This window comes from Alosa pseudoharengus, unplaced genomic scaffold (assembly GCF_046254945.1).
Source record: "Alosa pseudoharengus isolate Yale_2024_CS ecotype anadromous, Long Island Sound unplaced genomic scaffold, YU_APseudo_1.1 YU_APseudo_1.1_scf_21, whole genome shotgun sequence".
Classification (NCBI taxonomy): domain Eukaryota; kingdom Metazoa; phylum Chordata; class Actinopteri; order Clupeiformes; family Clupeidae; genus Alosa; species Alosa pseudoharengus.
Window position 1 is genome coordinate 4,016,700 of NW_027468674.1, and position 27,955 is coordinate 4,044,654.

At 40.1% G+C, this 27,955-nt stretch overlaps 1 protein-coding gene across 1 annotated transcript; it reads left to right on the plus strand.

The window, feature by feature from the left end:
• Nucleotides 1-4,133: 4,133 nt before the first annotated feature.
• Nucleotides 4,134-27,955, plus strand: LOC143137469 (nuclear GTPase SLIP-GC-like). Its single transcript, XM_076297678.1, has 13 exons — nucleotides 4,134-5,150; nucleotides 10,580-10,639; nucleotides 10,770-10,850; nucleotides 11,212-11,302; nucleotides 16,082-16,298; nucleotides 16,760-16,978; nucleotides 17,364-17,561; nucleotides 17,726-17,907; nucleotides 21,934-21,979; nucleotides 25,785-25,889; nucleotides 25,972-26,059; nucleotides 27,443-27,585; nucleotides 27,664-27,955. Exons 2-13 carry the CDS (start codon nucleotides 10,618-10,620, stop codon nucleotides 27,847-27,849), a joined length of 1,578 nt encoding a protein of 525 aa, XP_076153793.1. The 5' UTR covers nucleotides 4,134-5,150; nucleotides 10,580-10,617; the 3' UTR covers nucleotides 27,850-27,955.

A 27,955-nucleotide genomic window follows, 5' to 3' on the forward strand; every position in this document is an offset into this window, starting at 1 on the left:
GCAAGATGAAGTAATAGTGTAAATGTAGTGTGCAAGATGAAGTAATAGTGCAAATGTAGTGTGCAAGATGAAGTAATAGTGTAAATGTAGTGTGCAAGATGAAGTAATAGTGCAAATGTAGTGTGCAAGATGAAGTAATAGTGTAAATGTACTGTAGTGTGCAAGATGAAGTAATAGTGCAAATGTAGTGTGCAAGATGAAGTAATAGTGCAAATTAGGGCTGGGATAAACGATTAATCTAGCGATTATTTTTTCGATGCATCGATTAATCTAACGATTCATTTTTTCAGTCCGATTCGATTTCGATTCGATTATCGATTATCTCCCCATTAATTGACTAATAGCAACTTATACATGTTGATTTACATATCTGAATGAAAAAAACATGAATTCCTTAACATTGGAATATATGTTTATTGCTCTTAAGATTCCAAAATAAAAGACTATAAGTGCAAAGTAATGCATTCTTAGTCAGAGGTAGCATTCAGTTCAGTTCAGTAGTGTATAGGTCTAATTGAGTGCCTGTCACTTTAAGACGACGTTCGTGAGGGAATCCTTTCAATTAACATTAACACAGTTAAAACGCTGCTGATGTGTGGATGCAATTCATAACGTAGTTAGTTCAAATAGCGGTTCATATTTCTCCTTGGGACAAGCACTTTTGAGTCTTGGAAAACACTTTTACATTTACATCGGGATTTTGCAAACATTCAATAGTCAATAAAATGAGCCCTACATGAGTAACGAAATTGACAAGCAGATATAAGTAGCCTAAGCATGCTAAACTTGACATCTGAACAGTATTCTAACGTTAGCTTTGAGATACTGCTTGATTGCATAACTTAACTTAGGGCTGTATTTTGGGTCACCAGCGCATGGCGTAATACTCGTTATTCACCTGCGCAAAGTTGAATTCAGTATTTTGCACGTTTATTTTTTAAGCATTGCGCCCTAGGGGTGTGGGAATTAACAACCTAGGGAGGGGCCTAGCGCGTTGTCTAAAAATTGCTATCATACACCACCTAAACCTGGTCAGAAGTCAATGGCGAGTTGTTCATATGCTATTTTAAGAGCGCATGTCACCAGTCATATTGGCAGGTGCACGCACCATCCTTCTATCATTTATGAACGCACACCAGTGCACGTCCATGCAAAGCATTACAAATTGCACGATTACAATGGGGAAACATAATTAGAACAAATATATTATGAAATACTGTACATCTCATAATGAGTAGTTATTCACTATCATTTGCAAATTGGTAATGACGGTTAAAAGTGATTAGGGGAGAGGCGAGAGACACGTATGGAGCACAGCTGAAGACGCACTGTCACGAGATATAAGCAACTCCTCTGCAGGATAAATGTTGTTTTACTCAGTCATTTGAGCAATATTAGGGTAAGTGTTGCTTTTTCCAGCCTATGTTTTCGGTGGTAACCCATTGTCAATAGTGAAAGTAACTGCATATAACTGTCTTGTCGTTGACTGACTCCTTGGTGAAGTTAGTTTCACTTTGCCAATTAGTTCAAATAGACGAGTGCAAATGCGTGAAGGCTATGCTAGGTTTTAGTAAAGCATGGTATAACAATGACTATTCTATACGGTCTCGCAAGCAGCCTCCTTCAAATGCACCTTTGAATGCCAAAATACCGATGCATTTATTTGACATATCGCGCGTTGAGCCGTTAAAGGGAATGACAGATGTAAATGTAGTGTGCAAGATGAAGTAATAGTGTAAATGTAGTGTGCAAGATGAAGTAATAGTGTAAATGTAGTGTGCAAGATGAAGTAATAGTGCAAATGTACTGTAGTGTGCAAGATGAAGTAATAGTGTAAATGTACTGTAGTGTGCAAGATGAAGTAATAGTGTAAATGTAGTGTGCAAGATGAAGTAATAGTGCAAATGTAGTGTGCAAGATGAAGTAATAGTGTAAATGTACTGTAGTGTGCAAAATGAAGTAATAGTGTAAATGTAGTGTGCAAGATGAAGTAATAGTGTAAATGTAGTGTGCAAGATGAAGTAATAGTGCAAATGTAGTGTGCAAGATGCATATTGGAATGATAAAGTATGTAATGCGTAGAGGTGGGTAAATGGCCAAAGTGGGGATGACCCCACTTATTCACAGTTCAGTACAGTGATGGCAGTGGGAAAAGAGTTGTTCTTGTGTCTGGTTGTTTCTGTGTGCAGGGATCTGTAGCGCCTGCCAGAGGGGAGGAGGTTAAAGAGGGTGTGTGCAGGATGGTGGGGTCTTTGGTGATGTTCTCTCTTGGTCTTACCAGAGTACAAGTCCTGGAGGGAGGGCAGGGGGCACCAACGCCTTGACATCTTCACAGAGGGACAGGACTTGTTTATCAAAACCCCTCAATAGTTAATCATACCAGTACTAATACTCACTTCAATAGTTAATCATACCAGTACTAATTCTCACTTCAATAGTTAATCATACCAGTACTACAGTAATACTCACTTCAATAGTTAATCATACCAGCACTAATACTCACTTCAATAAGAACATTTGGACATAAGGACTTGTTTATCAAAAACCCTCAATAGTTAATCATACCAGTATTAGTACTCACTTCAATAAGAACATGGGTAGGACTTGTTTATCAAAAACCCTCAATAGTTAATCATACCAGTACTAATACTCACTTCAATAAGAACGTGGGTAGGACTTGTTTATCATACCCTCAATAGTTAATCATACCAGTACTAATACTCACTTCAATAGTTAATCATACCAGTACTAATACTCACTTCAATAAGAACGTGAGTAGGACTTGTTTATCATACCCTCAATAGTTAATCATACCAGTACTAATACTCACTTCAATAAGAATGTGGGTAGAAAGGTAACAACAACACACAAGGTTGTAAACATTGTATAAAACACACACTTACAGTAAGCCTTGGGTGTTGCCATTTCTGAGAAAACAAAATCTGATAATTAAACTCCTGCATTCTGAATGCATGAGTCTGACAGAAACTTCTGTTGTAAAGCAGTTAGAATTTGCACAATTTGGAAAACAGCACTTGGGTGCCCTGTTTGTGAAATTGAAGGCATCATGCAGACAAAGTAATGATCATTATCTGTAAGAAATGTTCCAACACAACAACCTGGTATAGTGTGTGGAGTGAAGATGTGAGCCATATGCATAGGCTAGGCTACTCTCTGGCAATGCTAAAGTTGGGTTTCTTTTATACATTGCACCTAATACACTAGATTAGGCTCACTACACATTTCATACAAAGTCAATTAAAAAGGAAAGCCAAATCTGGATGTCATAAGTGTGTTTGATGTTTGCTTTGTGTTAAAGGAGAATTCTGGCGATTTTTCATTTTGCCGATTGGTCGCTTGGTCACCGGCGCAAAGCTTAAAGATGTTTTTGGGCGTGGCCAGCCCACATTCATCTTGATTTCGTCGGGCACAATGTTCAAAAAGGTTGTACTAATTCTTTTAATTAACCAGATGTGTGTTCTGAGCGTGACGTGCAATAAACCAATCAGACCCTCATCTCCCATTCCCTTTAAAAGCCAGGTGCGCTTGAACAATGGTGAATTGCTATTATAATGGTGCAGTTACCTGGACGACAGGAACAGTTCACCCACAAAGAAACCGACATGCTTGTGCATGAGGTGAAGGCCCGCGAGCAGACTATTTATGGGGACGCGAGAACAACACCAAAAACTCCCTGAGGTGCTGCAAGCAGGCGTGTGAGGTCACGTTGAGATTATGTAAACAGTATTGATTGTGTGGCCAGATTACTATGATTACATGTGATTATGTAAACAGTATTGATTGTATGGCCAGATTACCATGGTTACATGTGATTATGTAAACAGTATTGAAACAAAAACAACTGCACAGGCCTCCTGTAATAGGCCAACCAATTCAAGTCTCAAGACAACTTACAAAAATTATCTAAAATTCCACACGGCTTCTTTAAATCTAAATCACATCATGATAGGCTGCTAATCACTCCCCCTGCCCTTGACACTCCTGTTTGGAAAGATACTTAGGGCTGTATTTTGGGTCACCAGCGCATGGCGTAAAGTTCGTTATTCACCGGCGCGAAGTTGAATTCGTTATTTTGCACTATTATTTTTTAAGCATTGCGCCCAGGGGTGTGGCAATTAACAACCTAGGGAGGGACCTGGCGCATTGTCTAAAAATCGCTATCATACACCACCTAAATCTGGTCAGAAATCAATGGCGAGTTGTTCATATGCTATTTTAAGAGCGCATGTCAACAGTCATATTGGCAGGTGCACGCACCATCCTTCTATCATTCATGAACGCACACCAGCGCACGTCCATGCAAAGCATTACAAATTGCACGATTACAATGGTAAACATAATTAGAATAAACATATTACGAAATACTGTACATCTCATGATGAGTAGTTATTCACCATCATTTGCAAATTGGTAATGACGGTTAAAAGTGATTAGGGGAGAGGCGAGAGACACGTATGGAGCACAGCTGAAGACGCACTGTCACGAGATATAAGCAACTCCTCTGCAGGATAAATGTTGTTTTATTCAGTCATTTGAGCAACATTAGGGTAAGTGTTGCTTTTTCCAGCCTATGTTTTCGATGGTAACCCATTGTCAGTCAATAGTGAAAGTAACTGCATATAACTGTCTTGTCGTTGACTGACTTGGTGAAGTTAGTTTCAATTTGCCAATGAGTTCAAATAATAGACGAGTGCAAATGTGTGAAGGCTATGCTAGGTTTTAGTAAAGCATGGTTTAAGAATGACTATTCCATACGGTCTCGCAAGCAGCCTCCTTCAAATGCGCCGTTGAATGCCAAAATACCGATTCATTTATTTGACATATCGCGCATTGCGCCGTTAAAGGGAATGACAGATGTCATTCTCATTGGTTTAAAATGATGTTACGCCCCAAACACACCCATATGACTGATTAAAAGACCTAGGAACACCTTGTTACGCCATGCGCTCCACTTTTGAGAACGAAACCCCTCCCAATGTGAACTGGACATCCTACTAAATTTGAATAGACTTTTGACGAGTGACGATGCACTTTAGAATGTCATGATAGGGCCCAGAGTTGGCACACTTCATGATCTTCACTACACCACTTTTACCTTCCCTGTCATCAACAACAGCCATCATCATAAGGTAAGATTTCTATTTCAATCAGTGTTTTGGTGATAGATGAACTTTGTAGGCTACATAGTTAGCTGTTAACACATTTAGGTCTCTTTTCCAGACAGAGAAAAAACTTCAGTGAAAAAAACTTCAGTTTTGTAGAAAATCCACTACAGTAGTTATAATAACAACAAATAACACTTCTCACACACACACTTTTTTCTTTTTTTCTTTTTTACCAACTAGGCTACTAGATATAATGATATCATAGTTTACTGTGACCCCCTTCCTACAGCAATACCTTCACTACAAAGCAGCCGTCATAAATAGTATGGTAATCAAACATTGCTCACATATGGATGCATAAAAAGCATGTTGTCTCAGTGAAAACTGCAAAGGACAAACTAAGCCTCAAGAAACATTTTTTACTGTTTAATTATTTTATTTTTGTAGGCCAGTCTTCCGCCTCTCATAATTTGGACTTTCTTTAGAATAAATTTAAGAACATTCTGTAAGAAGATATTGATAAATGAGGCCCAATCATTGTAGTAATTGCCCACAGTGCAATTGTACATATTGTACTGTATAGTGATTAATTATTGGGGACAAAATTACCAGGATGATCGTTTCGATGCGATTAAAGTCAAACAGGGCTTATTTGCAAACAAGGACATATGAAAGAATAAGCAGACATTAACTCAAAACAGTCTAAGTGGTGAACAGTACATCAAAGGTACACTGGACACACCCTGTGAGCTGAAGCGACTTACCAAAGATCATGTGTAACCACGGCTGGACTGGCCAACACTGCTTTGCTACCCTTGAAATATGAGAAGGAAAATACGGTAGGCTAATTTGGCATCGTGGGCCTTCTGATTAGGTAAACGGACTTGTCCCTGAAGGGTGGCCGGTTCATGCCTGACTGGTAGGAACAATGTTGGTGGGGGGAGTGATTAAAACAGCTCTCCCACATCCACGGATGAGGTGCCCTTGAACAGGAGTTAAGTGCCTTGCTCAAGGGTACCTCATTCGTGGATGTGGGAGAGCTGTTTTAATCACTCCCCTGTAAATGAATGTCACAAACTTTATTATAGGTTATAACATACCTGGGTTTTATGTTGGAGGATGACTTTTCAGTTGCAATTTGAACACCTACTAAAAAAAGTTGAACTTTGGTTTCTATTTTAGGAATAGTTTTTTGTTTTAAACAACAAGCACTTAAAAAGCTAGTTGAATCTACTTTTTCGCCTATGTTCGATTATGGTGATGTGTTTTATAGACATACCTCAAAGACAGTGTTGCAGTCATCAGACCGTGTACAGTGGATTGCATAAGTTTACACCTCCATGCTAATGTTGACTAAAAAGAGGAATAAAATATTTTTGAAATTGATCATAATGCCTTAATCATCACATACCCTTCACTATACCTAGAAATTGGCATGAGGTACTTTCCATAACATCATCTCTCAATGCAAATCAAATTAGTTAGCTTAATCAGCTATTAGGCTAACTGAAATAAAACCATGCCAATCTCCAGGTATGGTGAGGATGTGGGGCTACTTTAATTCCAAAGGCTAAGGGAACTTTATCAGGATTCATAGTATCCTGGATCCATGAAATAACTGGCCTGTAAAAATAAAAATCTGCCTGCCTCTATGGGAATTTAACATGTGTGTATAATGAAGAACATTTATTTATTTATGATACATTATTCATTCACAAAGAAAGTTGGTGTCCTCTTAACGTTTACAAAGAGGCTATTGAAACCGAAAAAAGAAGGCTTTGTTCAAAGTATTATGAATTCTGTTACCTCATACTTTGTTTTGTTCTTCCGTCTTTGATTGGTTTATATAAGCAAGGAGGCTGGACTGCAGTCAAATTACCTTGTCAAAAATAAAACAAGTGTCAACTTCTCATGGTCAGCCATGTTCTTTGTTTATCTCCGATGTTGTTCCCCTGGAACGCTTTGAGGTCCGACCTTGTGAGCTTAAATTGGGATACATTGGAGCTCCCTCTTAGCTTCTATGACTAAGATATAGGGCTGTATTTTGGGTCACCAGCGCATGGCGTAAAGTTCGTTATTCACCCGCGCAAAGTTGAATTCGTATTTTGCACGCTTATTTTTTAAGCATTGCGCCCAGGGGTGTGGCAGTTAACAACCTAGGGAGGGGACTAGCGCATTGTCTAAAAATCGCTATCATACACCACCTAAACCTGGTCAGAAGTCAATGGCGAGTTGTTCATATGCTATTTTAAGAGCGCATGTCAACAGTCATAATGGTAGGTGCACGCACCATCCTTCTATCATTCAACGCACACCAGCGCACGTCCATGTAAAGCATTACAAATTGCACGATTACAATGGGAAACATAATTACAACAAAGATATTACGAAATACTGTGCATCTCATGATGATTAGTTATTCACCATCATTTGCAAATTGGTAATGACGGTTAAAAGTGATTAGGGGAGAGGCGAGAGACACGTATGGAGCACAGCTGAAGACGCACTGTCACGAGATATAAGCAACTCCTCTGCAGGATAAATGTTGTTTTATTCAGTCATTTGAGCAATATTAGGGTAAGTGTTGCTTTTTCCAGCCTATGTTTTCGGTGGTAACCCATTGTCAGTCAATAGTGAAAGTAACTGCATATAACTGTCTTGTCGTTGACTGACTCCTTGGTGAAGTTAGTTTCACTTTGCCAATGAGTTCAAATAGACGAGTGCAAATGCGTGAAGGCTATGCTAGGTTTTAGTAAAGCATGGTTTAAGAATGACTATTCTATACGGTCTCGCAAGCAGCCTCCTTCAAATGCGCCTTTGAATGCCAAAATACCGATGCATTTATTTGACATATCGCGCGTTGCACCGTTGAAGGGAATGACAGATGTCATTCTCATTGGTTTAAAATGATGTTACTCCCCAAACACACCCATATGACTGATTAAAAGACCTAGGAACACCTTGTTACGCCATGCGCTCCACTTTTGATAGCGAAACCCCTCCCAATGTGAACTGGACATCCTACTAAATTTGAATAGACTTTTGACGAGTGACGATGCACTTTAGAATGTCATGATAGGGCCCTAAATCAATAAAATAAAACGACATCAGTGATTGGCTGCAAAAATAAATAATGTCACGCATCTTGCACCTCTCGAACTGGGCTATCAGGTAACCCACAGAAGAATTGAAATTATGTGTGGTGAAACAGATAGACAGAATATACTCTGTGACCCTTCGTTTTCACAATATGAGACGCTACCATCAGGTAGACGATATAGGGTTCATCATTGCAGACTAAACAGATTAAAAAATTCTTAAGAAACAACTTAAATAGACATAAACCTGGGCTGTACCACATTCTATTCTTATTTATTTTTTTTTTATTTTTTTTTAAATGCTATCCTTTTTACCCATCTACTCTGTAAGTGTAAGCTCCATGGGCAGTTCACATTCTTGCCAACATGGGGCTCCTCTGTGCTGTGTAGCTCATGCTGTCAATGTTTCTATTTATTATGTAACGAGTTGTCTGTCATGTCCATGTTGATTAAAGTATATTCTATATTCTTTTTTATTCTATTCTATGCCCCCCTCCCCTGCCAAATACATAGATAGATAGATACTTTAATGATCCCCAAGGGGAAATCCAAGGTCTCAGTAGCATACAGACATCACACACAACATGCACTAACAGCAGAAAAAGTAATAAAAGTATATAATATAAAAAACACAACTAAGCAATAAGGACAGTAGAAGACAAAGAATATGCTAAAATACAAATTATACTAAATAACAGTATCCACATAGTGGGTGATTAAGCATGAGGCGCTTGCAATGACTGAGGCAGGTACTGAGCCTGTGATTCTCTGTGCATAGTAAGGTAAGTTGCTCTGTGTGAGTGAGTGTCATGGTGATGGTGCAAATGAGTAAGTCCAACAGTGCAAGAATAAAGTCTACAGACCAGCATAAAATAAATATGGACATAAGAGAGTAGACAAGGTAATATAAAAAACTATAAAAAAACTATCAGTGCAAGAATGGGTTGATGTAATATTACATTACATTACATTACATTACATTTGGCTGACGCATTTTTAACCAAAGCGACTAACAACATGGTAAACAGTTTAAATTTTAGAGCGATTCTCAACAATATTAGGACAATTTAAAAAAAACATAAGAATAAGTACAGTAAGAATAAGTGCATCAGTGAGTGCTGTTTTTAACAGTTACGTGTCCGTTTAAGACGGCTGGTGAGTGCTAGGATCAGCAAGACTTGTTGTAGTGTTGCTATGAGAGGAGATGTTCTCTAAAGAGCTGGGTCTTCAGGAGTTTTTTGAAAATGGAGAGGGATGTCCCTGCCCTTGTAGGAACTGGCAGTGTGTTCCACCAACGAGGAACAACAGATGAGAAAAGTTTGGATTGGCCTGAGCGTACCGGAGGTAGAGCTAGACGTCGTTCGTCTGAGGAGCGCAGCGGTCTGGAGGTAGCGTATGTCTGGGTTACAGCCATTATACAAGTATTGACGTCTATCTATCCTCTTCCCTTATGGGAAGCATTGAACAGTTCAATGGCCCTGGGGACAAATGACTTAGTAGTAGTAGGCTGAAATCAATGGTTCCCATGGGCGACAAGTCATGACATTTGGCAACCATATCATCTCTCACAGTTTCTACTCTGGGACAGAGATTTGGCTCCAAGTGTGGCCCAGGGACAGGGTATCCATTAGTCGGTGTGCCTTGGTGTCTTGGTTTGACCTTTGGTGTGTCTTAGCCCCCAAAGGTTCAGAGTGTATTTTTATTATCCCCTATGGAATCACTTTGTGTCCAGCCATGTAATCCCCTGTGGAATGGCTCATTTGAGTTTTAATAAGAAAAAAGGCAAAATTTCCTTTCTACCACTGTTTTCATGGTGACGGAAAAGACAGGTTGGGGTGGAAATGTCGTTGCCCACGCTGAAAAGCAATTTAGTTGCCCTTAATGCTTTTAAATCTTAAATTTGTCTATTTATGAAATTATGTCATATCCACCACAACATTTCCCACGTACACTAGGTCATTCACATCACAACACATATTTTGAAGTTAGACATAATAAAACATACATTTCTGAAAAATGAATATATTTGGGCAGATACAGTACATGTGATATTTAATCAAATACACGTGGAACAGTAGATATTCAGGTAATTCAGCTTGAAAAAGCACATGTTTTGTTGTTGGAAATGACCAATATATAATTTAGTCACAGGCACTCTCAGGGCATGTTTCTAGACACAGTGGACAGACAGACAGACAGACAGACATACATACATACATACATACATACATACATTTATTTATTTCCAGTTGAAAAAGTATGATATTACTTTACATAGTACATAAAATTATCCACATACATACAAATGGGTCATGGTTGTGTGTGACATACTATGCATTAATTTGTGGCCTACAGCATTTTTCACTCAATAGAGGACACTTCATTCTAGAGAGATGACACAAAGGAATTCTCAAGGTACCAGACAATCATATGTGATGATACACTTGTGATGTGATTAATAATTGTGTCATATTTTGTATCAGTTTTATATATCAGATAAATGCAAATGCATTTTTTTTTTACCAATTTACACTTTCGCCATCAGGTATGAAAAGAAAATCACCAACTGGGATTTTCACCTTGGAAGAGGAAAGTCCACCAGCAAAGAAGCAATCGACACTTACTGGTTAGACAAGCATGTCGCATGATTAATATTGAGAAAAATCCAGGTTGCCTATTGACATCTGAACGATCTACCCTCCAATTATGTACTGCTAGTTATGCCAATGGCCACACTTGCGGGTACTGTTTTCCTGTAGTCTGTCCAGGAGCACATGCACAGGCCTACTTAGAGTGAAATAACTACACATGAACACAACTTGGCCTTTAGTTTTTTCATTTACATTTAGCAGTGTCACAACGTTTTTAGAAACATGGTTGTGCTAGCTTCCGTAGAAAGCTTTGCATAGTATGTGCAGATTTGGCTGTATGCAAATTCAATATTGCTTGTAACTCCCCCTTGTTGTCCTGTCCTGAATAATCTAAAGGGATAAGTGAGGCAAAGAAGATATTGAATGGCGTTGTGGAGAAGATAAAAGCTGATTCTATTGAGGCTGGTGACTTTCGTCTCTACATCAAGTAAGTCATTTTAACCATAACAAACCAAAGTCAAATGGTAATTGTCAAGAGAAGATAATAAGGTTAATTATGTAGGTACAGTGGGCAGTGCTTCGACTTGGCCAGCTTCACTTGCGGTCCGCGCGTGGGATCACGCGGTGTCATGCGACTTTAATTTGTATTTTCCCAGTGAGATGCTGCAACAACCCAAACAACCGGTAGATGGCTCAAGTGAGCAGGGTGTATCGTAAAAAGACATGGAGCCTGGAAAACCCTACACAGACTTCACTACAGACTTTAGCAGACTGGTTTAGAAATAATTTAATAGCCAGAAATATGCCTGCCCTGCCCTAATAAAGAAATATTTGGTTAACTGCGAGTGAATCCCGTTTGCAGCTGTAGAAGAAACGCAGGACAAATTAAACATTCTGGTTTTCTCCGAGTGCAACGATGATAGACAGACATCATTTGGACAAAATATAGAGCATAGTAACCTCCGTTGCTCAGCCAAATGCCTTCCTGTTACGTCCTGTTATCACGGAGTTACAGGCGATAAACGATTTTTGATGGTCACAAGTTTACTTTATTAGCGGTTTATTTTTTTGATTTTTAAAGAGTGTCTTTCATTTAAAGGTTTGACTTCGTGCTTATTCAGAGAATTTAGTGCTCTTCCCAATCCCAGACGTTCACATTGCATGTTTGTTTGTAATGGACGCAACCGCGAGATAGGCTACTCGTTTGACAGCAATGAGTTGTTAACAGACATGAACCAAGACATATAGCCCAGCAGCAATCTAGGGACTGTTCGTTATTTATTGAAGGGGCCACCGGAGGAATTTTGAGTGCTTCAGTCAAAAGTTGCATGACCCTCCCTTGCCTGCTAGAAATTGTTCAATGACCGTCCGACAGAATTGCTAAAAAAGACATGACCCTCCCCTGCCAATTGTCGCTGTCTTCCGCCCGCGCTGCTTTGCGCCACAGTCACACACTGTGATAACGTTCTTAAATCAATCTTTCCCGTGAGCTTGCATGCTACCAGTCCTTCCTTTTCAAATGTGTTGCGCCTGTTTGCACAATTTCATAAATAATCATATGTGATTAATAATATGACAAATAATCCCTGTGCATGGGGACCGAAACAATGCATGCCAACTTTTTCCGTGTTTCTCACGTATTTTAACTTCCCCCGCTGTCTTGCCGTTTTAATGTTTTCCCGTAGAATATCCCATATTTTAATACTCTCATAACAGCCCTGCCATCGGGCCTGTCTCTGTGTTGCCCTGTTGCTACCCCTTGCCCTTCCAACGAAACAGATGTCTTCAAATCATAGTTTTCCTTGCTTGAAGGCGAACTTAGAGTGATGTTAACCTATTTAAGTTTAACGGCGTGATTGTCGTGAGAGCACGATTCATTGGCGCTTGCATGATCGGCCTTATGTCTACGGGTGCACCTGAGGCTACTCAGCTACTAGAGAAAGAATTTCCCCTGTTTGTATGTTCACTCCAAGTTGGCCTACCATAACTTACCAACTCTGCACTGTAGACCGTAACTGGCTATTTATATTTTTCTGTGAAATAAGCAAATGTATTTGTTCAACTTTATGAAGCAGAATTACGCACTAGGCTTGGAACACAACACATTTGACAAAGGACAGATGTATGTTATAGTGACAAAATATTAACTTAGTGTTTTACGATGTCTTTGTCATGGGGACGTTTTTTTCCCCATGCATTTATTCTAGGCTACTGTCAGTGACTGCAGTGAGAGAAGCGGGTTCTGTGTTTCGTTCATGTCAGTGACTGACGCCAGAGAAGCGGGGTCTGTGTTGCGTTGCGTTAATTTATTTTCAATTGGGCATGCCATGCCGTGTCGTCCACAGCTCAGTTCTGACAAAGCCGAATTTACACGTTGACTGGGGGGCAGAGGGGCCATCAGACATTTGTGCCCAGTAATCCTGCCCTGCCCCCAACAAATCACACCTTCCCACCAGCTGTGACAGCTTAAAAGAAGTCACAGACCTATTCACAAACCGGTTTTTCGCCTGTTTTGAAATCCTATGCGGCTACAAGAGCTTCCAATCGTGAGGAAGCAATTTTGCATTGTAGGCATAACTAACATGCAATAACGCCACCAACAACAACCAAAACTAGGCTACTCATTGTCAACATGTAAATTAAATGTAACATTATTGTGAATCAAATTAAAATGTTCTCTTTTGCAAACGTAGGCATAGGCATAGTAACAGATTAATTTAATAATGTTACAAAGATACTACATCAATCTGTATGTTTCATTAGGCTACTAGGCTATTTGTTTTGCCTTGATTCATTTAGGCTAGGCCTTTTTATTCAGTTAGCCTATTCATCATCTTCTGTCCTTGTGTAGCGCACGCATTCTCAGACCTGTCACCTGCCACTCATCGTAAGGGAGGTGTTTGGAATCATTCCCGCGTTACAATCATCAGCCAATCAAGGTGGTCACTTCAGTCAAGCTCGTGCATGAGTAATAACGTCATCCATAGCAACGAAGACTCACACTCTAAAAAACATTGGGTTAAAAACAACCCAATTTCAACCCATCCACTGGGTAAATAGTGGTCGAGCCCAGCACTGAGTTATATTAGCCCCGAAAATTGGGTTGTTCGGTCAACCCAATGAGTTGGGTTGATAGTCTAACCTAAACATTGGGTTATCGTAACAAAACTGTTAGGTTAAACCTACATAATTGTTGGGTAGGCTATGTTATACAACCCAGGATTTATATTATTTTCACTGTCATCTCTGGGTTATGCTGACCTAATTTATGGGTTATTCTAAGTATCTTATTTTTCTCCTTAATCCAATCACTATTAATTGATAATAATTCAAATAAATGTTTGCAAATCATTAATGTTACAATATAATGTTTTAAAATCCATCCAATGGGCAATAATAGCCATGCAATGAAATAAAACAGTTCGACATTTACACAAAATAATGGTCGAATATTAGGCTACTGATGATCATTGTTATTTAAGAACATGCAGAGCACCACAAACATCTTGCTCGTAAAAAATCATCATACCGCACATTGTGGCGGGTCTGTTATTTAACCTACTTACTGTAGGCTGCGCAAACCACAGGCCTTTATTTTGGGCAAGCCTGCATTCAGGCAGGCCTTCTGTTGAAGAATTTTATATAAAGCCTTGGGCTAGCTGTAAATACCAGTTTTGTTGAATTGTTAATTTTATTTCGTCAGAGAGTTTATGGTATTTAGCTAGCGCTTTACAATAGATCAAATTAACAGTAAACTGTTTTAAATACCAATAATGAAAATAAACAAAAAACATAAATATACAAACAATAACTTTAAAAATGAATTAATCAGGTCCCTGTGACGCTTATCTGTTACATTTTCTATTTAAAAATGAAAAATTTGGATTCAGTAAATAATAATTATGTAAATACACATCATAATAATCATGGGGGTTTACCGTAGTGTGTACAATTAAAAAGCTAAACAAGCTAGGCTACGTTAGTGTTATTATGTCTGATTGTAGAAGATGGACTCAAGTGTCTTACAGAGGTTGTAGCAACTGTCACAGAGGATGGGTCGCCTTTGCAGGTATGCGATGCCGCACATTAAATAATACCAGTTAAATGATAGACAAATGTTCACTGAATCATGAATAAATACTTAGTTTTTGTTGCACAGGAGTAGTGATGTAGTACTCGAGTCTGGTCTCGGACTCGAGTCCGGTCTCGAGACCAATTTCTGCTTTCTCGGTCTCGTCTCGGACTCGTTCCTTCAAAGACTCGGTCTTGACTCGGTCTCGGACCACAGTGGGAGGAGAAGGACTCGTAATTTCAGACCGAGTCCTCGAGACTAACGCATTTTTTATGTTCATATAAAAAAACAGACAACACATAACAACAATAATAATAAAATGCAATGTTGACCGGCATTATTTGAAAATGACATCCCATGGTGCAATGCAAAGATACTGCCGTCAGAAACGTTTATTTATCTCTATGGCTCTGCTGCCGGTGAGTGTCTGTAGGTCAGCATAGTCCATATTAAGACGTTAAGACTGCTCCTCTAAACAATTCCCAATCTAGCTTAGTCTGTAGGCCTAACTGTTGATTATTAACTGGGGTGATATTAAATTATGAATATTAAAACTGAAATTTTTTTATGGTCTTGGTCTCGACTCGGTCTCGACTCCTAAAGGACTCGGTCTCGACTCGGACTTGCTTCCTCAAAGACTCGGTCTTGACTCAGACTCGACTGTATTTGAAAACCAACAGACTCGGTCTCGACTCGGTCTCGACCCTTCAAAGACTCGGTCTTGACTCAGACTCGGCATAGGCGGTCTCGTCCCCATCACTACACAGGAGAGTGGCAATGTCCCAAGTACTGATAAGAGGATCTGCAGGGAGCTATGTAGCCAGAGCAAAATGACCACAACATCATTGAAAAAGCAGGATTTATCAAGATCAACACTGCTCAGATCATACATAACATGTTGCCTTACTATTCCACCGGATCATCTAAAACTATACAGAAACATGCAGGCAATAGCAATTCACCAGAACTCGTAGTATTGGCTCTACTAACGTCTACAGTCGAACATACTGTACATTGTTGTATTTTATTTTATATAGACCAGAGTGAGGGTTTTGAATTTAGCTGGAACACTTAGCTGTGAACAGCTATGGCACAGAATGTGCATCATGCTTACGACTGTTAGGTAGTGTCATGTACATGGTTCATTATCAATACTGCATGCTTCCAAAATATTGTGGGTTGTTTCATACACAGATCTGTAATAGGACAAATAGGAACAAAGTCCAAGAAGACCAAAGTGGGAGTGTTTGGCAGGACGGGTGTTGGTAAGAGCTACCTGATTAACACCATCCTGGGAGAGAGATTGCTGCCCTCTGGAACAGGAAGCGCCTGCACCTCTGTGATTATTCAAGTGAAGGCCAATACACAAGACTCCAACTTCATAGCGGAGATCGAATTCATCTCTCAACAGGTTCCCACCACAAGCACCTCAGTGACCACTACCGTGTGCTCAGCTTCTCACACAAAGATGGGCTAGGCTGAGCAGTGGACTGTTCATGTGTTGTATAAGCACTGTACACATGTTAATTTAAATAAGTGTTGTACATGAAATATGCTTCTTTGTGATATTGGTGACCTTACCACTTACGTTCTCATGAGACACATATCCCAAAAGTGGTGCTGAAGTGATTTGACAAAATCATGTTGAATGTATGTATGAATGTAATTTTAGGTCTCTGAAGGAGAACACAAAGGAGTCCTTCTCTAGCCTCAGTTCAGATAAAGAGTAAAATATAAAGAGGAGGAGCCGATGACTGGACCGACCTTTATAGCCTACTGACATAGCCAGTGATGTCAGGGTATAATAATATGGATGTGTCATTGCCCATGTTTTCATGTTCATATTTGTCATGTTCGTATTGACCTGTTTAGGACTGGATGGAAGAGCTGAAACACCTCCATCTCATTCTTCATGAGGACCACACTGAAGGGGATCCCACAGCGCTGGAGAGTGCAAGTGAAAAAATCAGTGCTGTCTATGGAGAAGATGGAACTAAGAAAACCCTAGAGGAACTGCAATCAGACAATACCTTATCAGCACTAATCCCAGAGTTTCTGTCTTCAACAACGAAAATTGAGTCTCATCAAACAGTGAGTGTCATAGCAGTGAGAAATGTCAACAAGATATTCAGAAAATAATCAATCATAATTCAGAATATACATAAAAATAATATTCCTAAATGTTCTTTATAAGGCATTTTAAAATTATGGTTTGGAGTTATTTCACCCTAGGGTCCTTTGCACCATGACATCGAGCCTAAAACTTTCCAATGCCTCGTTTCACTGTTACTGGTACTGTTAGGGCCTGCACTAAGCTATTCGCCTGATAATGCTAACTCGACCAATGTTCGACCAAGGGAAAAAAGCTTCTTGGGGGTGGGGGTGGCTTGAGGTCATGGTGCAAAGGACACTAGGGTGAAATTACTCTGAACAATCGCTTGAAGTGCAGTGTTTAACATAAATATATGATCAACAGGCCAATAATCTTGCGCAAGTAATCCGTGACTACGTAAGATCAGGCCAGCCAAACTCCTCAGGGCGATTCTACTGGCCTCTCGTAAAGTCTGTGACTATCAAGGTGCCTGGTCGTAACGACATCCTAAAAAACCTGGTGTTGATTGATCTCCCGGGAACTGGAGACATTGATATGAGCAGACGAGAGATGTGGAAAAAGGTGACACATATCACACAATAAATCATGTGATAGAATAAAACATGCCAGTGCTGTTCTTGGTTTAATTTGTGTTTTGCAATTGCTAAGATACAAAAACATATACAAATAACATCATAAATGTAATATGACATTTGAAAATGTTACTTATATTGATGTACATACAGTGCCTGAGAGGGTGTTCCACTGTGTGGATCATCAGTGACATCAATCAAGCTGTTTCTGATCAGAGTGCTTGGGAGATTCTCACTGCCAGCATTGAAGACTTGATACATGGTGGTGAATGCAACAACATCGCCTACATCTGCACAAAGACCGATACTTCCATAGACCCAGAAGAATACATGAGGTGAAAAAAAATCTAACTTTGTTGTCAAGTGTATGTAATATATGTCCGACTCCACATAACTAGTTACTGAAATTACAGCATTGTGTTTGGCAATGGACTGTATCAACACTAACAAAACGGTACGTTTGTCGTGCTGAGGGGCTACTCCCCTGCTACCCCAGGTATAACTATAATTTCATGCAGACCCACAGCAAGATTAGATGACTAGACACAGCATTCATTGGCACATCACAGGTTAAAGCACATAAAATCCACTTCAATTCATCAAGCCAACAACATCACAGTGATTTCATTCCACACCAGAGGGGGCAGGGAAGGAAATTAACCAAAGGTCAGCAGGTGGCAACAGACCGCTCCTGATGTCCCCAGCCCAACTCCTATAACAGTCCTGCACAAGATAAAATGAGTCTGTACTGGTCGGTGACCTCTGCCGACCAGTAAATAAAAATTCCACATAAAGCACAAAAAGATGGCACCAACCCACTCTCAAATGGCCTATTAGCGTCCGAAGTCCGCGGTATGCAGACCAGTGACGTCACGTTCTTCCGTAGCTAGAGTCTCACAGTCCAGAGCACCGTGAACGTGCCTTTGCAGTTGCAGCAGCATAGTGGCTCAAAGCTCCGCCTCCAGCTACAGGGGAATCACAACAGAACAACTCAGTGCGCAGCTATACTAAGCAAATCATTTAGACGGTGGCACGGCAGGGGATTAAAGGGGTGGTTCAGGATTTTGGACATAGGACCTCATTTCCAAGTAAGCAAGTGTGATATTTATCAGTGGAGACCGTTTTCAACACGTTTCATCCAGTCCTTCTAACTGCAGAGTTCGCAGGTGCTAGGCTAGCGCAAGTCAAAGGTATGTGCTAGCCTGCCACTAAAAACAGTCTTACCCACTCCAAAGTACACCCGAGGCAAATAAATTATAACGCCAGACTCTCGATGTAAATGTCTGTATTGATAGTGTTATTTCTAATGTTATTCTATCCTTGCATTTCAACGATCGCATTACATTTTGAGGGACTAGTTTCTTAGCAGCGACGGAATTATACTTGCTCCGGTTAGTAGTACTGCGCCGAAAAGTAAACAGTTAAGCGCACTCCAATGGGGACACCTAGTAGTAGCCTTGGTAATATCAGTTCGCCGCTGAGTTGCAAAATGACTACTAACAACTTCAGGGACCAAAGTATAACTATTGCAACGCGATGCAAGGGTAGTTGTATTTCTTACACTATTCTATCAACACAGACATTTACATCGATTGTCTGGAATTTGCCTCAGGTGTACTTTGGAGTGGATAAGACTGTCTTTAGTGGCAGGCTAGCACATACCGTTGACTTGCGCTAGCCTAGCACCTGCGAACTCTGCAATTAGAAGGACTGGATGAAACGTGTTGAAAACGGTCTCCACTGATAAATATCACAATTGCTTACTTGGAAATGAGGTCTTATGTCCAAAATCCTGAACCACCCCTTTAACAGATTAGAACCATAACTTCCCTTCAAGACGAATTGAGAGCGTAGCAAGAGAAATCATCCATTGTAAGTGTTCACACTCCACTTCACACTCCACTCCACTGGTTGTGATCCTTGTCAGATGCCGGTGTCCCAGTCAGCGTTGCGCCTCCTGTCAACACACGAAAATCAGGGCACGATCCGCCACTCCAAGAGCGGCTATAGTATTAGTAGAGCGGCTACAGGAAAAATCGTGCAAATTATGATACAAGCGTGGAATTCGGCAGGTATGTGCTCAAGACCAATACAATCAAATCTACCTGATTGGCCACTTGAAATGGCGGCCATTTTCCAAGATGGCTGCCAAAAAAGAACCCAGAAATTGATTTATTGCTCAGAATTGACCAAAGATATTATGATACAAGCATGAAATAAGGCATGTATGTGCTCAAGACCAATACAATAAAATTATTAGCATATTAGTGTCATTGTATTATTAGCATGTCATAACCATTTTATTTGTTTGGGGGGGTGGGGGATGGCATTACGCAACGCCCTCCATTGACATTAAGAACTGGCATTATTAGCATGTTATCACCATGCTATTTGTGTGTCATAAGTGGCTTATTTGTCATTGTGGAACATTTTTAATATCTGTATCACTTCATCATCTATGGAAACATATTTCAGGAGAGTGAACAATTATTTACACCACATTTGCAATTTGCACATTTGAAATTTGGACGCCATCTTGGAAAATGGCCAGCATTTCAAGTAGCAAATCAAGTGGATTTGATTGTATTGGTCTTTATCACATCCATGCCAAATTTCATGCGTCCATCATAATTTGCTTTGACAATTCTGTGCAATAAATCAACTTCTAGGGTCTTTTTTGGCAGCCATCTTGGAAAATGGCCACCATTTCAAGTGGCCAATCAGGTAGATTTCATTGTATTGCTCTTGAGCACATACATGTTGAGTTTCGTGCTTGTATCATAATTTGCTAGCTTCGTGAGACCATCCTGATAAGCGTTGGCTTTGAGGCGGGTTGAGGTGTGACGCAACGAACAACATGACGGCATCCACATAGATGAGCATAGCTATTGCACAAGTTTTATTCAAATTAGAAAGTATTCCTGGGTGAGCTGTGAAGCTATCTCAGCCATGCAGCTGGGAGGAATGAACGACACAGACATCCTCCACGGCTAATTCCAGTTCACAATGGAGGATACTTTTTTCAGAAGTGTAGGGCCTACCGTGAAAACTTGATGGGAATTGTCGTTGATTAGGTTCATGTCACATACAAATGGTAAGTTAAAACATCTTAACGTTAGTCACGGAACTTAATTGTATGTTAAACGAAGGCATTAGAAGAACACTTTGTTCCTCTAATTGGTTGATTTGGCCCGTCGATAACCAACAAAGGTGGTGATAGACAGATGGTTTATCCAATCAGCTAACCAGTATTTCCGCCCCTTCCCAAAAGTTCTTCAATGAAAAGTTCCCAGATATGCGGAGCAAATCCATCTGGCGGAGTCAGGTTAATAATTTGCTAGGTCAATTCTATGCAACAAATCAATTTCTGGGGTCTTTTTTGGTGGCCATCTTGGAAAATGGCCACCATTTCAAGTGGCCAATCAGGTAGATTTGATTGTATTGGTCTTAAGCACATACATGTTGAATTTCATGCTTGTATCATAATTTGCTAGATCAATTCTATGCAATAAATCAATTTCTGGAGTCTTTTTTGGTGGCCATCTTGGAAAATGGCCACCATTTCAAGTGGCCAATCAGGTAGATTTGATTGTATTGGTCATAAGCACATACCTACCAAGTTTCATGCTTGTATCATAATTTGCACGATTCTTGCCAAATTGGCCTTGTAGCCGCTCTACTATATTAACATGCGGCTGGCTAGACAGTTCAGACGTTCCTTAATCAAACACTTAGCTTGCGTTGTATCGATCACTCTCCACTGCTGCCCCCGGCTCCTTCCGTATCGTGGCTTCTCTCTCCAATAGAACTCTCGTGTCTTCCCCCACCTCTCTCTCGTCAATCTGTCAGCCGCCTTTTTTATAAAGAGGAACACCCTATCCCCATCCTGTGTTTCCTCTGGCATCAATTAGTTCATTAAAGTCAATTGCCATCAGTCAACCAGATGCAAGTCTCTCCTCCCAGCCACCATAAAGAGACTCGTCATGAATCCCAAAGTCCAAACACACAGCCTATACAGAACCCCCACCCCCCCATGATTGAATTATTGTCTCTAAGTGAGGGCACTGGCATAAACATCAATGTATACATATAAAACCATACACACACACACATATACGAATATACAGGACACTTGGTGGTAGCCATTTTTGGTGGAGCCAGACTAATATTGGATACGCTTGACAACACAGTTACTGAAATAACAGTATGGTATAGAACAGATAACAAAATGGTAAATTTACATTAGTAAATTGATTAATAACCACTTGTTTTCTGTGGTGTCCTGACCACCAGCTATAATTGCATGAGGAGTTAGTTTTACATAACAATACATTATTGAACCCCCTCATCTCTTCATTCAGGGACAACGATTTGACAGATGAAGACCTGGGAATTACAGGAACACAGGTATACATGTGCATCTGACTTAAAAGTGTTTGACATAGACCGCAACAGTCCCGCCCATTCCGGAAGTAAGAATTCAATACAATTTCTCCATTGACAACTGGAGTATAAGCCATGAAATCGTAACTGTCCATGGTAGACTTAAAACTAGGGGTGGGCGATATGGACAAAAAATAATATCTCAATATTTTTTGTGATTTTGACGATAACGATAATTAGTCGATATCCTTTAAAAAAATGTTTTGTTAAAGTCTGAGTTACTTTACGGCTAATTATTTATGAATAGCATCATTACAATAATAACCAATAACCTAACCTGTGACTTTTTAACCAAATCAACCATTGCATTGTCACTCTATGACACATTTCCAATTCTGCCCCCACTTGGGTGTGTGGCAATGGCATGGTCTAGCCAGCTACATTAGAGAAGATGAATAGGCCTAACAGTTTCCCAAGAGAAAGTCTGAGGCTGAAGTTCCTTTCAAACCTTCACATAGGATTCACTGTAAAACTAAGCAGACCAACAGAGTACATATCAGTTATTTCATTGTATGTTTTGTTTAAGAGCACTAGCCTTCCAAGAAGCTACCATTCCAAGTTACAGAATAGAAACTAATGCGTTAGCTTATGGCTAATGTATATGAGAAATCCCATAGAGATGCTAACGTTAGCATAATCGGTAAACATAGATATTTACAGCGAACTTCAGTCCATTTACAAAAGAGTTACTTGAGAATAGTTCTTTGTTTACAACTGACTATTAAAATACTCAAAGGCTAATGTTTTCTCTCCATATAATACCATGTAGGAAAAAACGTGACTGTCTCATCAATGCTACTTGAACAGATACTTGACAAAAGTAGCCGCATAAAATCCGAAGTAGGCTACTCTCGCTGCACAAAATAAACATTAGGCGTGCGTGGGACAATGTTGTGACCCACTAGTGTTCACGTGACACTTGCTCTGCTGCAGCCAGGGGCTTCTCCCGCATACACCTCCTGGGAATGTATGAGTCTTCAGTGCGTGATTTCGAGTGTTTTTTCCCCATAAGTAATTTAAATACTCGATAATGTCAAATTGCACATCGTTAAAACAACAATCACGATATTATCGCAGACGATATATATCGCCCACCCCTACTTAAAACCATTTACGACATGACCAAGTGATTGTACATGCTCATATAGACAGCAAAAGTTAATGGGGCATCAACCTTGTTTTGAGAAAAAAATGTTTTATTCACAATTTAACAGAAAAGTACTACCCAAAATCCTAACGTGTAATATAAAAGCCATTGAAAGCAGAGCCTTTGATTGATAGAGATCGTCATTGCCATGGCAACATTTATGGGCACTGTCAGGCACTGTTCCCACACATGTCGTCTCATTACTCACTGCAATCAAGATGGATACCAGGGGTGTGTTTCCTAAAAGCATAGTTGCTAATCTGTTAGCAACTTAGTTGGTTAGCAATGGGAAGTTGCATTGCAACCAACAAAGCTAACTTAGTTAGCAACTATGCTTTTGGGAAACGCGCCCCAGGCTGTCAGAAATGATTTGTGGCCGTCTGATAAAAAAAAATTCTCACCTTGAAAGTTCCATTTACTCAATGGAAACGGTAGGATGTTAGTCATCTTCTTGTGTGAGATTAAAGGCGCTGTAAGCAATGCCACGCATTATTTAGGCTAAAACATTTTATGTCACTTACTGCAAATATCACCTAACCAACCACTAGCTCTCTGTGTTCTGAATACACTGTAAAAAAAACACGATCTCTGTGGACAGCCCAGGCTCCAAAAACGGCAACAAAAACAACCTGGGCAAACCTAGCCCATAAAACATAACAAACTGTTCCAGCAAATCACAGAACAGATGCGCGTTTAGGAGAGCTTCAATTGCACGGGAGCAGCACGGGAGTGAGGGGGAGGAAGTAGCGAGCTAGCCCTCTGTTTTGTTTGAAAGTCAACAGAAGTGACGTTACCCAGCATTGCTTAGAGCACCTTTAAGATTAGTGTTGTCACGATACCAAAATTATGACTTCGATAAGATACCTGCCATAAATATCACGATGCTCGATACTGAAGTGTGTAGGTCAACTCTGGGTTCTAAACTTCCTACATAATTATCATTTTTTATAGTCAGTAAAATAGTAGGCCTACTTTGTGTGATTAAGTCCTTTATTGTTTGTTATAGTTCATTTACATTGTGTTGTTTTGGCAATAAAGTAGCTTTAAATAGCCACTAGACTAGATCAAGGTCAGTGTTGAAATTACTGCATGCAAATCACTGAATGCTATGCAGAGGGGCCTAATCTTTAGGCCATCTGATGTACAGTATAGGCTACCCTAGGCCTTCCCGTGTTCATGGGATTTTTTTGACAGTTGCAAAGGTAAAAATGTGAGGATTGTCTTCTTTGCGCCCAGTGTACAAGTACGACATTCCAACCACTCAGGTCTTCGTCAGATAGGCTTACACCATTAGCCTACCTGTTGCAATATATCTGTGTGCATTCCTACATTACGTCTATTTCTTTGATAACATGATTTGCTACCACGTAACAATAAGCCGCTATTATTATTAGGACTCAACACGCTTTGGTGGTATTATATGCCGTGGGCTTTAATTAGCGCATTTCGGGTATCCTATCTTACATCTGGCCAATAATTATTAAACCAATTGCAGTCTACATGCCATGACAAATATTACCAGTATTACTGACCGAACATGAAATAGATTGTTTACAAGTTATGGTAATGTTATTCTGGCGTGAACACTGCGCTTTCATCACGTTAGCACCCTATGATTACAGCTCGTTATGTCTCGTCAAAATGATTACAGCTCGTTATGTCTCGTCAACATGAAGGAAGGTTCGCTTTATCCCAGAGAACCATATACTCGTTTCACTTAGGCTAGACTAAAACAGAAGAGAAGAACTTGGCACTAACCATGTAGTCGTGTTTTCTATAGCATATTCGTTAACCTGTCGTTTTTTGAACTCTTTAAAAATGTTGGGATATGTCTGCGAGGTGTTTAGCCAAGTTCCATGCGTAGCCTACTGCTTTTAAATGACTTTGAAACATATTTTTCAAACGGGCCTGTGTGTACCTGATGGCTTGCCTTTACTATTCGCGATGTATCCGAAATAGTTGCAGATTTCACTTCACCTTTTGTTTTATCCACAAGGCCGAGGACTGTCGGCAAAGAACTATGTTGACGTTGGCTGCGCACTCACTCACTCAGAGCTGCCTGCTTGACACGCCCACTTGCCTAGATGCGTGCAAGTAGCAGTGAGAGCAGCAGTTCACACAAACACAGAACGTTATTATTTTAATAAAGTATCGATTCTAAAAACGTCGAAAATCGTATCGTTTTTTGCGTGAAGCCTTTTTAGTATCGATACACCGTGCAACACTATTTAAGATAGAAGCATGTTAACCTGTCTTTAGGCTGCAAATGTTCGAAAAGGCTCATGGGATGACTAGTTTAAAAGGGCTCATGGGATGAATAGTTCCTTCACTCGGAAATTAAAATAGGGTACAGTCTTGAATCTTTGCCTTTTTTTCGTTTTTCTGTTTGTTTTTTTGCTCGAAATGATATGTTCTATGAGTATGAGTCATGTCATAGCTGGTTAGCCTAAGGCATGATCTAAAACTCTTTACATATGGATTTTTACAGACGTAGATTGGAGAAATAAATGGGAAACTTACTTCTGGAAACTAAGCTCTCTCCGAGGAGGGGTGGGGTTATTGTGCTCTATACTTGCCGGTTGGCTACATCACAGCTTACATATTTGATATCCTTACCAACAGAGAGCAGACCATGAGAAGATGAAGACTCGTGGATGCATATTGCATAGAAATGAACTGTCTAAGAAACGAATAAGACATGCTTTTTCTAAACATAAAGAGATACAGGTATTCATTTCTTTATTGTATTTCTATTTGTCTTTCTTTAATTAAATTGTTACATTAACTTGTATCACTTTTTCTGTCTCAGCATTATTTCAGCGATGAGAACTTTGAGGTTTTCACTGTCAGTTCGAAAGAATTTCGGAAGGAAAACTTTCTATCTGAAAAGCACACAGGTACGTTAAAGGAGAAGTTTGGTGGCTCAAAGTAGCTTCACACTTTATTGGTAGACTTCCGAGGACCCTGACATTTAAAACGAGACATTGAGAACTTTGAAAAAGCACTGGTAGTTTATTTACACGACGATTAGTACCTTCACAAAGTTTTCCTTGAAATCTCGCATCACGGGAAGTTGATTGATGATAAAGAGCGAAACTACAGCTGATACGTGACATGAACCATCCTGTCTTCGTCTTATCGTCCGTTATGTCAGCTGAAGCTGCAGTCCGTAGGCTATATGCACATGAACCATCCTGTCTTCGTCTTATCCTCCATTATGTCAGCTGAAGCTGCAGTCCGTAGGCTATATGCATATATACCGGTCACTCCTTCACGTGTACAGCACGTCTATTGCGAGTATTCAGTTTCTCATCAATCGACTTCCCGTGACACGCGAGATTTCAAGATGACGGCGCCCGGAAAACTTTGTGAAGGTACTGTCAGTATAAATCGTCTTGTAAATAAACTACCAGTCCTTTTTCAAAGTTCTCAGTGTCTCCTTTTAAATGTCAGGGCCCTCAGAAGTCTACCAATGAAGTGTGGAGCTACTTTGAGCCTCGTAAATGGTGTAAAACAGTGATTTATTTGCATGGCTAGCCCAATGCCCGAGGCACCCCCATTGAAAACCTGTTGGTAGCATCGGCTAACTAGCGCCAGATTTCGGAGTGCAGGGGACAAGCCGAGATGGTCTATGAGACAAAAGTTCACACTCGGGGCCAGATGTACTAATGCTTTTGCGCCCATTTCAAGCGTATTTGTTTCGAAATGTGCGTGTAAAATCATTGCGACGTATGTACAAACAGGCCACAATGATGTAAAAGCGCAAACTGCCTGACGCGGGTAGCCTAGAAATCTAGACGCGCCCCATGTATGGTATTATTTCATGATCGCTAAACGTTTGATTCTTTTTAATGTTGTCATCAGTTAACTTCATTCAACTGCGCTTGTATGTAGGCGCTGCCATTCAGTTGTGGACGTTCGTAAATTGCGTTTATGGGCGGAGAAAGGCAGAGAAAGGCGCAGTTTACACTAAGGATTGAACGATTGATAAATACGACGGAAACTTGGGTCTGACAGCATTCGCAATCTGCGGTGTGTCCATGGCGCTGATAACGCTATGTTCGCAAATGTACGTATATCTGGCCCTCGGTATCATGTTTCAACACACTTTAGGACAATATCACACCGAACTTATCCTTTAAGAAGTGATTTCTACAAGTCACACATCTGTACATGAAATACCTTGCTACTAAAACTCCCACAGTCCTGTTGTGTGTTCTTTAGAAATCACACCCAAAACAGGACTTTATTTGTAGCCCTTCTACATTTGTTTTCTTTAGAAGTCCCAGATCTAATAGAACAACTAAGGAAACTCAATGCCAACTTCCCTGAAAAGAGAGAAGAGGACTACATTAAGGAAGCTCAGGGGGTTCTGTCCTTAATCCAGGGCTCAAACTGTGACAGCCACACCAATGTTGAATTTGTAAGTTGATATTAGTTTTGCAGCAGTGTGTCTTGGATTATAAACAGGATATCTTATATGTGTATCTGTTGTTTTCAGTCTAAGATGAAAGACAAGGCATGTTCAAGAGTGAAGAAGCAACTGGATGACCAGCTGTATAAGTTGCATCATTCACTGCAGGACAAGTACAATGATCTGCAGCACCTTCTCTCTCAGGGGACAAAGGAGGCTGAGCAGAAGTGTCTCCAAATAGCTGAGCGCGAAGTGATAAATCCAGTATGTTAATTAACCATTAAGTGTACAACAGCAACTTAGTATCAGAACATATACCAATGACATAAAGGCTGCTCATCATGCTACTATAAACTTCATGGTTCTGATATACTGACGT